The sequence below is a fragment of the Gymnoscopelus braueri genome, assembly GCF_963280865.1.
Source record: "Gymnoscopelus braueri genome assembly, chromosome: 1".
Taxonomy (NCBI): Eukaryota; Metazoa; Chordata; class Actinopteri; order Myctophiformes; family Myctophidae; genus Gymnoscopelus; species Gymnoscopelus braueri.
The window spans coordinates 15,829,991-15,843,220 of NC_137603.1; the positions used below are offsets into that span (position 1 = coordinate 15,829,991).

General features: G+C 38.7%; 1 protein-coding gene across 3 annotated transcripts; it reads left to right on the forward strand.

Annotated features, from left to right (window-relative positions):
- The first annotated feature begins 104 nt into the window (after positions 1 to 104).
- Positions 105 to 13,202, forward strand: fsd2 (fibronectin type III and SPRY domain containing 2). 3 transcript variants are annotated; one of them, XM_080435993.1, is made up of 14 exons: positions 105 to 166; positions 662 to 795; positions 1,080 to 1,370; positions 1,801 to 1,902; positions 5,482 to 5,715; positions 5,873 to 5,895; positions 6,121 to 6,242; positions 7,974 to 8,138; positions 8,275 to 8,409; positions 8,941 to 9,094; positions 9,873 to 10,006; positions 10,113 to 10,245; positions 10,927 to 11,103; positions 12,645 to 13,202. In XM_080435993.1, the coding sequence occupies exons 3-14, from the start codon at positions 1,104 to 1,106 to the stop codon at positions 12,892 to 12,894; spliced, it is 1,896 nt and encodes a 631-aa protein (XP_080292119.1). In that variant the 5' UTR covers positions 105 to 166; positions 662 to 795; positions 1,080 to 1,103; the 3' UTR covers positions 12,895 to 13,202. The 3 variants fall into 3 exon arrangements, with proteins under 3 accessions (XP_080292119.1, XP_080292120.1, XP_080292121.1); XM_080435994.1 differs by having other exon boundaries at positions 1,089 to 1,370; XM_080435995.1 differs by having other exon boundaries at positions 107 to 166; positions 1,801 to 1,890.
- Positions 13,203 to 13,230: the final 28 nt, after the last annotated feature.

Consider the following 13,230-nt stretch of genomic DNA (forward strand, 5'->3'; position numbering starts at 1 on the left):
TTGAGTCACGTGGGTAGGTCGGGGATTTCCCACTTTTGCTGATAGTAGCAAAGACAATGATAAGGATAGTAATGTTGACTGTGTCAAAATGAAAAACGTTATAACGCATATTGTGTCGCATTTATTCAAGTCAGGTCTGACGTCCCTCTGTGCTCAGTGGTGTAAAGTAACTAAGTAAATTTACTCAAGTACTGTTACAGTACTTAATTACACTTTTCAGTATTTTTTACTTTTTATACTGGAGTACTACCGATTTTCATTACTTTTACTTCTACTCCACTACATCTCAGAGGCAAATATTGTACTTTTACTCCACTACAATTACAAAACTTTAACTAGTTACTTTTGATTATTATTACAAAACATACATTACCACTTCAGCCCTATATACATTATTTGAAAATATTTTTTTTATATATTTAATTTGAAAAGTTGTGAATTTCTGCATAATGAGTACTTTCTACTTTCGGTACTTTAAGTACATTTTGATGCCAATACTTTTGTACTTCTACTCAAGTAAATTTTGAATTCCGGACTTTTACTTGTAACAGAGTATTTCTACATTGCAGTATTGATACTTTTACTTAGGTAAAAAATGTGAGTACTTTTTCCACCACTGAATATTTGTGTCATTTGAGCTGCCAGTCTATTCTTGTCACAGTACTGTGTGTGTGGCTCTCCTTGCTCTGACTGTCTGACACTTGTAAAGTTGGCCTGTACGAAAACTACCACCGCCCTTACTCTGCATTTGCAATGGATATTAAAAACAGACTGAATAAGTGATTCATCGTCCAGGTAAATTGACCATCTCTCTGTTATTAAGTGTGTACAATTAAATGAAAAAGACTGCTTTACTGTAGCTGAATATGTTGGGTTAATAATGGGAAAAGTAGTGACATCTTGTGCTTGTGTAACTTGTGTGTATCTAATTCTGTGCAAGTTGCTTGGTGCACTTTTTTTTCCTCAACATACTATGATTGGTCATTAAATAAATGACTGTCAGGTGAAATAAGAGTGTCTCAATTGCCTACTGCATGTTTTTTTCTTTTTAATGTTATTAATGCATTTCAAACATTTACTCCCTGCAGTGACTCTTGGCTGTGATGGAGGTGTTTGATAACCCCAGAGGAGGCAGGCTGGATGTGATCACAGAGGATGGAGAGGACCACGAGGACAGCCACAACATGGACCCTTCTGGTGTGATGCCGGACGGTGCAAGGAAGCAGAACCAACCCAACTTGTCCACTTACCAGCGTTTTTCCATCGACACCAATGAGTCTTTGCACTTTGAGCCTTGCGAGGACTCCCCATCCCCCACTGGGGCTGAAGATGGGGACAACAGTGTGTTTGACGATCAAGAACCTCATGAGGTATGGGGGGGGGATGACGTTGTTGACAGTCCGTTGGGGGTCTAGTCATAGCCTGTGGCCACTAAAATAGTTATTAAGTAATTCAAAATTATTCAAGATTTTTCAAACACTTTCAAGATTTTTCAATAAATAAAAAAAGCGTTGATTTTGTACTGCTTGAAATGCACATTTGATTGATTCCATGTGAAAAATCTATAAAAAATATTCAAAAATAGCAGATATACAAGCTCGCAGCTGTGAGCTTGTATATCTGCTATTATTGACACTAACATCTAAAATGAGTAAATGACACAGATGCTTTCCTGGTTTTAAATGGTTCATGAATGTTGCACCATATCCCATTCCATCAAACACCGTGTTGAAAAAGTGGTCCGATTCAAGTCGAGAGCACCACATGAACTGAGTGGTCTGTCGTTGTTTCTGCTTTCAGATTGAGACCACCAGAAGCAAGCTGCAGGAGAAGGTCGTCGAGATGGAGATCTTTGCAGGTCATCTGGAGGAGATCTTTCTCACTGTGGAGGTACAGACACAAGTCAGTTAGTGAGTTTTTCTTTCAGCTTGCACAAGTGAATAAGGGCTGGTGGCTGGACATTGAAACTATAGAAATCTCATAATTTGTTCATATGCACACACTTTCCAACTGTGACTGTGTTCTGACAGTGTACTAATAGCCATGAATGACTTACGTGTTTACACACCTGCCTACACTACAGTTTTACAACCTTTATTTAACCAGGTTAGTTAGTGTAATTGAAATTAGATATCTGGCAAAAATAAGCAGCATTAAATTAGTTCAGATTAGGCCTCAATTAAACAATGATAAGAAAAGCCTCATCAAGTTACACATCGATGTCAGTCAGGCCAAGATTATTATCTCCACCTGGCGGAAAGTCTGGGAGGGGTAGCCTCGGTCCCAGGCTCACTCATCTGCGAAGAGAAGAGCCTGGTCACGACCTAAAGCAGCGAGTGTCTAGGAAGTCCTGAGTGGACAGGATTTCCGTTTCCCCCGGAAACAATATTTTTTGACCAATCACAACACTCGTTTCATTCACGGGGAATGTTAACAGATTTGTAAAGCATCAACGTCATTTCCTTGGGCAGTACCTCCGCCAAATTCAACCATTTCCGGTTGTCAACTTCCTAGACAAGCAACATCCCAGGTCTTGCCCAGCGTGGGGAGGGGAGATTATGTTTTCTAACAATGTTACCACTTAAAGGGCTAGTTCACCCAAAAAAATTACATATTTTTTATCAATTTCTATCATTACACACCCCATGAAGCCTTGAATTCATGGAGATTTTTTTGTTTTTGCCCCTAAGCTAATAATTTTATGAACGACGGAAAGATGCTAATGTCTCCGGTAGGAGACTCAAAGGAGACTCTTTGAGTCTCCTACCGGAGCCGCCACCGGTCATCAAATTATTGGCTCAGGAATGCGACAAAAACAAAAACATGTCCATGGATTCAAGGCTCCATGGGGTGTGTAATTGATAGAAAACAAGTCATTTTGGGGGTGAACTATCCCTTTAAGGCTCAAAACATTTGCAGGCCTGCATTTAATTTTCCTCCATGACTTTAACCCTAGCTTTAAATTTGTTTTAGTGAAACAAGATCCTGCAATTTCAAAGCTCTTTGAAGCTCATTCTAGGCCAATGAGACAACTGGAAGGCTTTTTTTTGGCAGGGTAATTTACACAATTTTGAGAACTGAGAATGTAAGCGATAATTGTAATTGTATTGCAGGGTAATGAATATGTATGGGAGCTGTGCTGTCTCAGCATGGCCTTATAAATGAAGAGGTACTAGTGACTCAGCCTGTGCAAAGTTACAGTACAACAGTGGTGTAAAGTAACTAAGTACATGTACTGAAGTACTGTATTTAAAGTACAATTTTGAGGTATTTTTTACTTTCTTCAGTATTTACAATTTTGTAAACATTGTACTTTTACTCCGCTACAATATATGAAAACTTTAGTTACTAGTTACTTTGTAGATTTAGATTATTATTACAAAACACACTAACCACTTCAGCCCTATATATATATTTCGGTGATTTGAAAATAGCAGATCTATAAGCTCACAATGTGTCGCGATGCGACACATTGTGAGCTTGTAGATCGGCTATTTTCAAAATATTTTTAATACATTTTTAACTTGCAGTATTGATACTTTTTTACTTAAGTAAAATATTGTGAGTACTTCTTCCACCACTGCAGTACAATGATGTGTCTAAAGCGGCCTCCACGCTGACTACTACAGACAGACTATAGGGAGATCAGTTGGGTGAAAGGTGTGGAAAAGGTTGCTGAGTGGCACACTCTACACAGTACCGCACAGTCGGCTGTTATTGTGCCAAAATTAGAGCTTGACGTTCACTTGTAACGAACAGGCCCGCATACTTAAATGCTGGGCAATTATACCGTACAATCAGATGAATTCAATTCATTTCGGAAATCATCGCAAAAATGATGATTAAAACAGGTTAACATTTCTGCTCTGTGTCAGTGACTGTTTCAGAGCCCTTTGTTTTTTGTTTTTTTTAAAGATTTGTTTATTGACAGAGTACAATGTACATCCATCCATTTTACATTTTATACAGCAAGACAAGAAAAAAAGACAATAGAAAACAAAAAGACAGAAAACAACCCACCCCCCACCCCGGAATGGCACAATAAACATCAATGACTACAACAACCTTTGCAGTAATAGCAACTTACAACCTCAACCAAGAGGAGTTAATGAAGGTAACATTTTCAGAGCCCTTTGTAAACACAAGGTGGTACATGGTAGTTACAATTTGCATTCAAGGACTTTATTATTTACAAAACTTAAAAAGGATCGTTGACGTTCTCTGTTGTCTGGTGGCTAAATAAATGTCAAAATGTTCCTTCTTATTCAGATGTGTACATTTATTTCTTAAAGGACAACTTTGTTTTTTTTACAACAAGGGTTATTTTATTAGTTTGTAATGATAAAAATTAAAATATGAGTGTAAAAAAAAAATCATGTAATGCTTTGTAATCGTTTTTTTATGATTTAGTGATTTTTAACTGGGGGGCGGGGCATTTGATCCAAAGCATTACATGATTTAACACTCATATTTTAATTATTATCATTACAAACTAATAAAATAACCCTTGTTGTAAAAAAAACGAAGTTGTCCTTTAAGGACCTAAACTTTAACCAATCAGATTAAGAGTTTGTTCTCTTAGCCATAGCTAGCCCATGCTTAGTTTTAGTATGAACTAGTATGAACTTTCACATCAGGGATGAAACTTATCCTATTCCAATCACAATAATAAATGTTATGTAAAAACCCTTGCTCAGAGAAATGTTTATAATTTAGTTTTTGAAGAAAGCAGGATTTGGTCTGATATATACTATATACTATTTATCCTGTCAGTTATCGACTATTTATTGCTGCTTTCTTTGTGTTTGCACCATGGGGCAAAGTTATTCTTTTGGGTAACTCGGTTATATCAGTAGCCAAGTGTTGTTGACTGCTGTGTTCCTTCTCTGTGTGTGTGCCGCTGTAGGTCTGAGCCCTAGAGCTGCCACAGCCCACACAATGTCTTTCTTGAATTGTCATCTATTACTCTCTATCTCTTTGCAGCTGAGTAGCAACTTGGCAAAACAGTAAAACACAGTCTCTCCCCCAAACACCAGTGGTGGAAAAAGTACTCAGATGTTTTACTTAAGTAGTGTAATGTAAAAGTCCGGAATTCAAAATTTACTTGAGTAAAAGTACAAAAGTATTGGCATCAAAATGTACTTAAAGTACCAAAAGTTAAAGTACTAAAATGTTTGAAAATACCAGATCTACAAGCCGGTCGGTGAGCTTGTAGATCGTCTATTTTCAAAGCCTAGGTATAAAATAGGGCTAAATTGGTTAATGTATGTTTTATAATGTAATAATTTATATCTGCAAAGTAACAAGTAACTAAAGTTTTCAAATAATTGTAGTGGAGTGAAAGTACAATATGTGCCTCTGAGATGTAGTGGAGTAGAAGTAAAAAATCGGAAATTGGAAATACTCAAGTAAAGTACAAATACGTACTTGAGTAAATGTACTTAGTTACTTTCCACCACTGTTCCTCTTGTTATGTTGCAGGAGAACTTTGGCCGTCAGGAGCAGCACTTGGAGCAGCATTATAACGATGTGCTGCAGACTTTATCTCAACGCTATGATGAGAGGGCGGCCGGGCTAGAGGAGGAAAAGAAGAGAAAGCTGGAAGCCCTGTACAAACAACTGCTGGACTGTGGCCGGGCACTCGATGTTTCAAAGGAGCTAATCGAGGCTGCCCAGGAGATCTACAGGACCCAAGACAAGAGACTCTTTCTCAAGGTCAGTTTTAGTGAAGCCCGGCCTCTTCACAAAGTCCAGAAAAATAATGATGTTGATATTACAGTCAACATGTTTAATGCTATAATGTATATATGGTTGTTTATTTTATCTTTGTTTAAGTGTTTTTGAATTGCTGTGTTTTGAACTTTGTTGACAGGCAGTTACTCCCACCATCAACAGGTAATTTGGTTTCATGTTTTTCAGAGGTTATGCATGATATGGCATGACACTGCGATATGATGTGACGCCGTCTTGCACACAAATAACAAAGTCTTTCATTGCACGCGTTTCCACACAATCCCTGCACGTAGTTTCAAAAATAACATTGTTATTCCCTTTGACTAATCCATCTATTGTTAATGTCTTCATGCGTTAAATCTCATTCAATTTGTTTTCTGTCATCAGAATTGAGGAGTTTGCTAAAGAGGAGACTGAACTTAAAGTGCACACATCAACTGAGTTCACCACTACACTGGCAGACCTATCAGACGTCAAAACCATGATGGACTCCATCAACATTGTTCCAGGTCTGATGTCCATGATTATCCTCCATTGCACACATACCTTGCACAACTATAGACTCACTTTGACTCACAAGTCAGTCTCCTAAAACGCTTCTGAGGACAATCTCCCAGCATTTGGTGCTAAAACTGGGTGGAAACAATTAGAGAGTTAAAAAACAAGACTGGAATGAAGTCCCAGTTACAGCAGGCTATGTAGACATGCTCTTTTGGCATCAATTTAATATTTCTGAATTATGATCCTTTTTTTGGGATGGCTATTGTTGTTGTTATAGCTTTTTAACAAACACTTGGAAAGTCTGGAGAAAGAGAACAATTTGCACTTTGGTGGATTTTATTGAAGTTTTTTTCTTTTTCTTTTTTTTTAACACATACTGTACAGCTCAGATCTTTAGACGCAATAATTTGGTACATACAGCATTCAGCTGATCTAAGTTGCATAGAGTTATGTACAGCATTCAACAACAATAATTGTCAGATAACTAAGATTTTTGAACAATAGACAAACAATAATATTGAACATGACAATAACAACCTTTCAGTTCAACCAGTTGTCTTCATACCACATTAAGCTTTATGCCCAGAAGGTTCAGTGGTTTCTCCCAGACTCTAGACAAAAGATACATTCTCCCACTAATACGGTATATATCTCAGCTTCTCTAAAGCGGCAGAGAATCGTCGTCAACCCACTTAACACCATTACGGCTTTGCTTTCCTAGCTTAACATTCAAAGAAATTGGACTATTTCTTGGTGCACCTTCCAAGAATCTGATTCTGACTCATGATTGAGCTTTTAATAAACCAGTCACTGGGCTATTCTTTCTGTGTCAAGCATGATGGTAAAAGATAATTGTTCCACTTAAAGGGGATTGTGCGCCACAGACTCCATCCATTATGTTTATATAATGTGGTCAGCCACATGTTCCCTCTCAGCCCTGTGTTCCTTCAGTTTAGGGAATGGTTTGGGTTAGACTTCAGTGCTTCCTTCAGTTTAGGGTTATACTTGGGGTTAGGGGTTAGGGGTTGTGGTTATAGGTTTGAGGGAACATAATTATTACAGTTTACTTTAGAGATACATCTGTGGTTGCCTAGAGAACAATGACTAGCAATTTACTTTATTTGTGTGTTTAATTATGTAGCGATCTCTATTGTGTCAATGAATGAATGAGTGAGGCTTGTCAGCACAGGGACACTGTTGCCTTCCAGCTCCTGAAGCAAAGAATCTCTCTTGTCTGTCCCTGATCAACAATCCTGTGTGTGTGTGTGTGTGTGTGTGTGTGTGTGTGTGTGTGTGTGTGTGTGTGTGTGTGTGTGTGTGTGTGTGTGTGTGTGTGTGTGTGTGTGTGTGTGTGTGTGTGTGTGTGTGTGTGTGTGTGTGTGTGTGTGTGTGTGTGTGTGCGTGCGTGTGCGTGTGCGTGCGTGCATTTTCAAAGTCATGAAAGTTCCATGTTCTGCAAGAATGCATAAACATTTTAGAACGCATTGTGTAGATTATTCCATAAAGAATCTCCATAGAAATGAGAAACAAATTAAACAGGAAATAAATATTTATTAAGCCTATTGTCTCAAATTGACAGCAGCACTATAATTAACTGCCATAACAACGTATCACCCTGCTGTTTCAAAACACTGTTTACTGTGCTGGTGTGGTGTGACTGATGTTAATTATACAGTTGATTGGCGATTGAAATGTTTTTGTTTTTCTTTTCTTTTCTTTTTGTTCGGATGCGATTCTAGCCCCAAACGCACCAGTAATCAATCCCCAGATCCCCAACTCTGCCACGCAGACATCCTTGCGTGTGTGCTGGAGCCTGTTTTCCGACGACACAGTGGAGTACTATGAACTGTACTACAGACCCGTACTGGAGGATTCACCCGCAGACATCACCTGTGGACCAGATGGTACAGGGCAGGAATAATGCAACAGTTCTGCTGCAATGATAACATGACACTGTCACACTTAAATGTTGAAATTGTATTTACACGAGGGAGAGGAAATCGTACATTAACACTATATGGTCTTTGTCCCTTTTTTAAGTGTGCAAAACAAAGGTAAAAGAGACCCACTGCACTGTGACAGATCTGCTCCCCAATGCTCAGTATGAGCTCTGGGTGACAGCTACCAACACTACGGGCATCAGTCCAGCGAGTGAAAAGGCCCTGTACATGACGGGTAATATATTTGCATTTTACGCCCTCAAACTTCTTTGCAGTGTTTCAAATGTATTATTATCTTCAACTTTCCTGTCATTCTCCTTAGTATTGATTTTACCCATTCAATCCGGGGACGCATCTCTGTCATTTTAGATTTCTTCGGCTATTCAAAAAGAGCAGATATACAAGCTCATAGCGCGGCACATGAGCTTGTAGATCTGTTATTTTTTTGAAAAAACGTGAAAATTTGTGCAAATCTTTAAATAAATATATTTTTTTATATTTGTAAAATATTTTGTTCCAGGGACCCCCAGAAGCAAAGATTTTAGTTACAAATGTTCGCTTTAAAAAATATCTATTCAAAGATTTTCACAATTTTTCAAAATCGTGCTTCTATGTCTGCTATTTTTGAATAACCAAAGAAATCTAAAATGACAAGAGACGCGTACCCGGATTGAATGGCTTTTAACTCTGAGTGTACAAATGGAACCAAATGGACCTGTGACGGTATTGACCCCCCCCCCCAAATTCCCGGTGCTTTTTGCTATAGTGCCCTCTCCCCCTGAGATCAAGCAGAGGCAGTGTACCAGCTGCCCAGAGGCTGCTCTGATTCGCTGGGAGTCAGGAAACACCAACCCTGTCGACTCCTACACCGTGGAACTCACTGAGATGGGTACAGATGGTGGGCAGAGTGGTATAACAGAGTAAGAATGGCCCCATCCAACACACACCTACTGTACATTACATAATATGTTTTTTTCTTATCGCATTGCATCACGAAAACTGACTTGACTTCATGCCTCGGAAACTAAACTATGTAAATGTGTCTTTGTCATGCTGATTTTCTTTACAAGTTTCCATGATGTTGTTTTCACTTACATAAATAGTAACCCTAATCAGAGATGACCCATTTAATCTGCTATGCTTCAAGCTACAGTAGACGAGGCTGCGTCCCATGATACTCTATGTCTCCTCTGTGTGCCAGCCCGTAACTAAGACTTTTGCTTTCAATACATCCATAAACAAGCCTCTGTTATAGTGCTTGCCTGGGACTTTTGAGGGGGTCCCATGGTTGTAGAGCTGCTGATTCACGACAGTGTGTGTGTGTGTCCTAGAAAAGCTATTATTAGTCTCACCCTCCTACAGCAGTGTTGATCTCCACTGCAATATTGTCCTATCATTTGCGGTGATGTTTCATTGGTCATTTCAGTGTGAACCGGAAAAAAAATAAGCCAAGCATAATTATATTGAGATCATCTATTTTTAACTAGAACTAAAAACGTTCGGAATTGCATGAATGAATGAGGTGCATTGAATCGTTTTTGAATGACATTCACTCCTCTTGTCCCACAACATGCAAGTAATTATAACAATGTTAAATTCCAAGACAAAAGATTGCCATCTATTTGTGCCTTAGTCCATTGAAGAAGAAGTGAGCTGTACCCTGTTAACATTATTTTTGGAATTGGTCTGATCTCTCAGGTCAATAGTGGCCGTGCCTACCTGTCAGTGTCAGATCCAACTGCAGACAGGAAGACGCTACCTCATCTCTGTTAGAGCTGTCAATATCGGTGGGCCTAGTGACAGGAGCGAAGCTTTTACCGTCTCCACAACAGGTGAGAAGCAAGTCGGATCAGCCTGTGTAATAGCACCTACTGTATGACATGCAGGTGGATCACTAACTACAGTCAATGGGTGTCTGTCTGTCTGGCCCTCATGCAGGTACATTCTTCCATCTTCTGGAGGATACTGCCCACCCCTGCCTGTCCATCTCTGAAGATGGTTTCACCATGTTTTATGGAGATGAAGAGCTGCCCATAAGTGCCATGGCCTTTGACGATAACACGTTTGCCAGGTGAAAGAATCACATTGCTAATAGCGTGTCCTTAATATGTATATACATAGGATCTTGGATTTAATGACCTGCTACGCCTGTTGAACGTACACTGTTAACAATGACCATATGTTTAGTGTCCATAGTACCAAATTACAGTGGTGTAAAGTAGCTAAGTACATTTACTCAAGTACTGTACTTAAGTAAAAAATATTTGTACTTTTACTTTACCGGAGTATTTCCAATTGTCTATACTTTTACTTCTACTCCACTACATCTCAGAGGCAAATATTGTACTTTTACTCCACTACAATTATTTGAAAACTTAGTTACTAGTTACTTTCCAGATAGAAATATATTACATTATAAAACATACATTAACCACTTTATCCCTAGTTTATACCTAGGCTATTTGAAAATAGCCGATCTACAAGCTCACAACGCGTCGCGATGCGACACGTTGTGAGCTTGTAGATCTGCTATTTTCAAACATTTTAGTACTTTTACTTTTGGTACTTTAAGTACATTTAGATACCAATGCTTTTGTACTTTTACTCAAGTACATTTTTTATTCCGTACTTTTGCTTGTAACAGAGTACTTCTACATTGCAGTATTGATACTTTTACTTAAGTAAAACATTTGAGTACTTTTCCACCACTGCCAAATTAACATGCATACACGTGTCACATGCATGTGCGTAGGTGTGTTGCTGTGCTGGGGGATCTTATACCAGTACGAGGCAGACATTACTGGGAGGTAGAGGTGGACGATGAGGCGGAGTACAGGATTGGAGTTGCATATGAAGACACCCACCGGAACTCATATGTAGGGGCAAACAACACATCTTGGTGTATGAGGCATATTCTAACTCCATCCAGGTACCAGCTTGCTTTTAATGCTATTTTATTATGTATTGCCATCATGCCTTGATGCTCCGATTCGTTTCTCCTGGTTTTTGTACTGGCCAAAGGAGGAAGACTCAACTACATCATTTTCACAGTATCTGACAGACCGAGTAGACACTATGTCATTTCTTTTTTTAGTTAGTCTGATACAAGTTAGTATACTGTGATGGTCTCACAGGGACTACTCATACAGTATCTGGAAAAATAGGCCAAGAGGGTATTTTATAGAAGAAAAGGAAAATCCTTTCCTAAGCAAGAATTGTTGTGCCACTTCTTTGTGCATAACTAAGCCTGTTGGAGGTATTCATAGCAAATGCCGATAGTGGTGCATCCATGACTTCCATCACCGTTTCCATAGCAACTCAATTCTTGGCACAGACCAGTTGGACATTTGGACTGTCACTTAAGCAGACCATTCACTAACGCGTGCCATGAATGCACTTTGCATTCTTATGGATAGCCTACGTAGACAATACACACTTATTTTCCTAAATCCACAGCAACATGAAATCGTGTCAGGAGCTGACAATTCAGTTGTCTATACCAGCATTGGGCCATTTTCACAGCAGACAGTAAATGCAGTAGGTGGTTATAAAATAACATTAATTGTGGACGTGCTTCATTGGAATGTTAACTGTCCATGTTGGCACACACAAACACATAAATGAGAGACACCCAATTTTATTAAGTTCAGATATCTCTGCTGTTGGGCAAAACCAACTCCAAAATGTTCAAATTTTCGGGAAATTAAGATTTTTTTATTTTTTTTTAACAAAGCAATACTGCCCATCAAAGTTGGTATTGTGACTTTATATATTGTCAGATACTTGCATGCGTCATTATATTATCACTACTTTACCAAAATCCAGCTCAAGTGGAGTTTTTGTCCATCATTGATCAGAACAGCTGACAATGGATCTCCAAGCTCACAATGCATCACAAGTTCACAATGCGTGAATTAATGCCCTGATGCTTCATGACACTGCTCATGTAGGCCTACAATAATAAGCAGGAATTTAAATATTACAATAACTTCTGCAAAGAGAGGTTCACAACGGAGTTGCAGTTTCAGTAGAACTAGCGATTTTTTTCCTTTCCTCAGAAAACACTAGATTTTAGAATTAATAGTTTTCATAACATTAGCGTCAGTGATAAGTTTGATAAACAGGTACACTGCAGTTACTTTTAAACAGACTACGGGGAAAAACCTTGCCTCGTTTAAGTTTGTTTATCTTCCGCTCTGCAGCAGCTGCTCTGTGCGCTTTAATACTTTTCATTGGTTCAATATTTGTTTTAACCAACACAGACGTAAAGGGTGTTCAATAGCATTGATTTATGAAAAAAAAAAAAAGCTGAGAAATTGATTTGGCTGGTTTCTGCCCCACAGTGACGATATGGAACTTTATTCTGACTTGGATGATGCTTCATACTTCATTTTAACCATTATATATCAAACGATTCAAAAGGTTTGAATAATTTACTTGGGTAACTAATACTTGTTTCACTTTCCTCAGGCACAAGTATGAGTTCCTGCACAATGGCTGGAGCCCTGACTTAAGGATCACAGTAAACCCAGTGCGCATAGGGGTGGCACTGGACTACAACAGGGGTACACTGTCCTTCTACAATGTGGATCTGGAGCAACATCTCTACACCTTCCACGGTCATTTCCAGCAGCATGTTCACCCCTGCTTTGCCATGGACAACCCAGGAGCCCTCACTGTACACAATGGTATAGAAGCTCCCGAGTACACACATATCTGATACCATGGATTTGATCATTATTTTGGATTTTTGAATATGTTCTACACACAAACCCATGGCTAGTTTTTAAAACAAAATGTTTATCATTACAAAAATGACATGCAAATAACCATACTGGTGGTTTGGCATTTTTTGCCTATTGTCTACAACTCACAGTTATACTTGACATTACGACATGACCATTTTTCAAAGCATACTGCGGTTTCATTTTATTTCAGTATGGCATGTATGCACATCTTATTTCTAGAAACTTGACACTTGCTTGAGACAGTAGGTCATGTGGTTATGTTATTGTTGCATTTGGCTTGATATGAAAAGTCTTATTAAATGCACAAC

What these genes read in the sequence shown, in the direction of transcription:
- fsd2 (XM_080435993.1), top strand. Translation starts at nt 1,104, where the DNA reads ATGGAGGTGTTTGATAACCCCAGAGGAGGCAGGCTGGATGTGATCACA. An exon ending in CTCCATCAACATTGTTCCAG is followed by an intron (nt 6,243 to 7,973) that starts GTCTGATGTCCA and finishes ATGCGATTCTAG; the next exon opens with CCCCAAACGCACCAGTAATC. An exon ending in AAAGGCCCTGTACATGACGG is followed by an intron (nt 8,410 to 8,940) that starts GTAATATATTTG and finishes TTTTTGCTATAG; the next exon opens with TGCCCTCTCCCCCTGAGATC.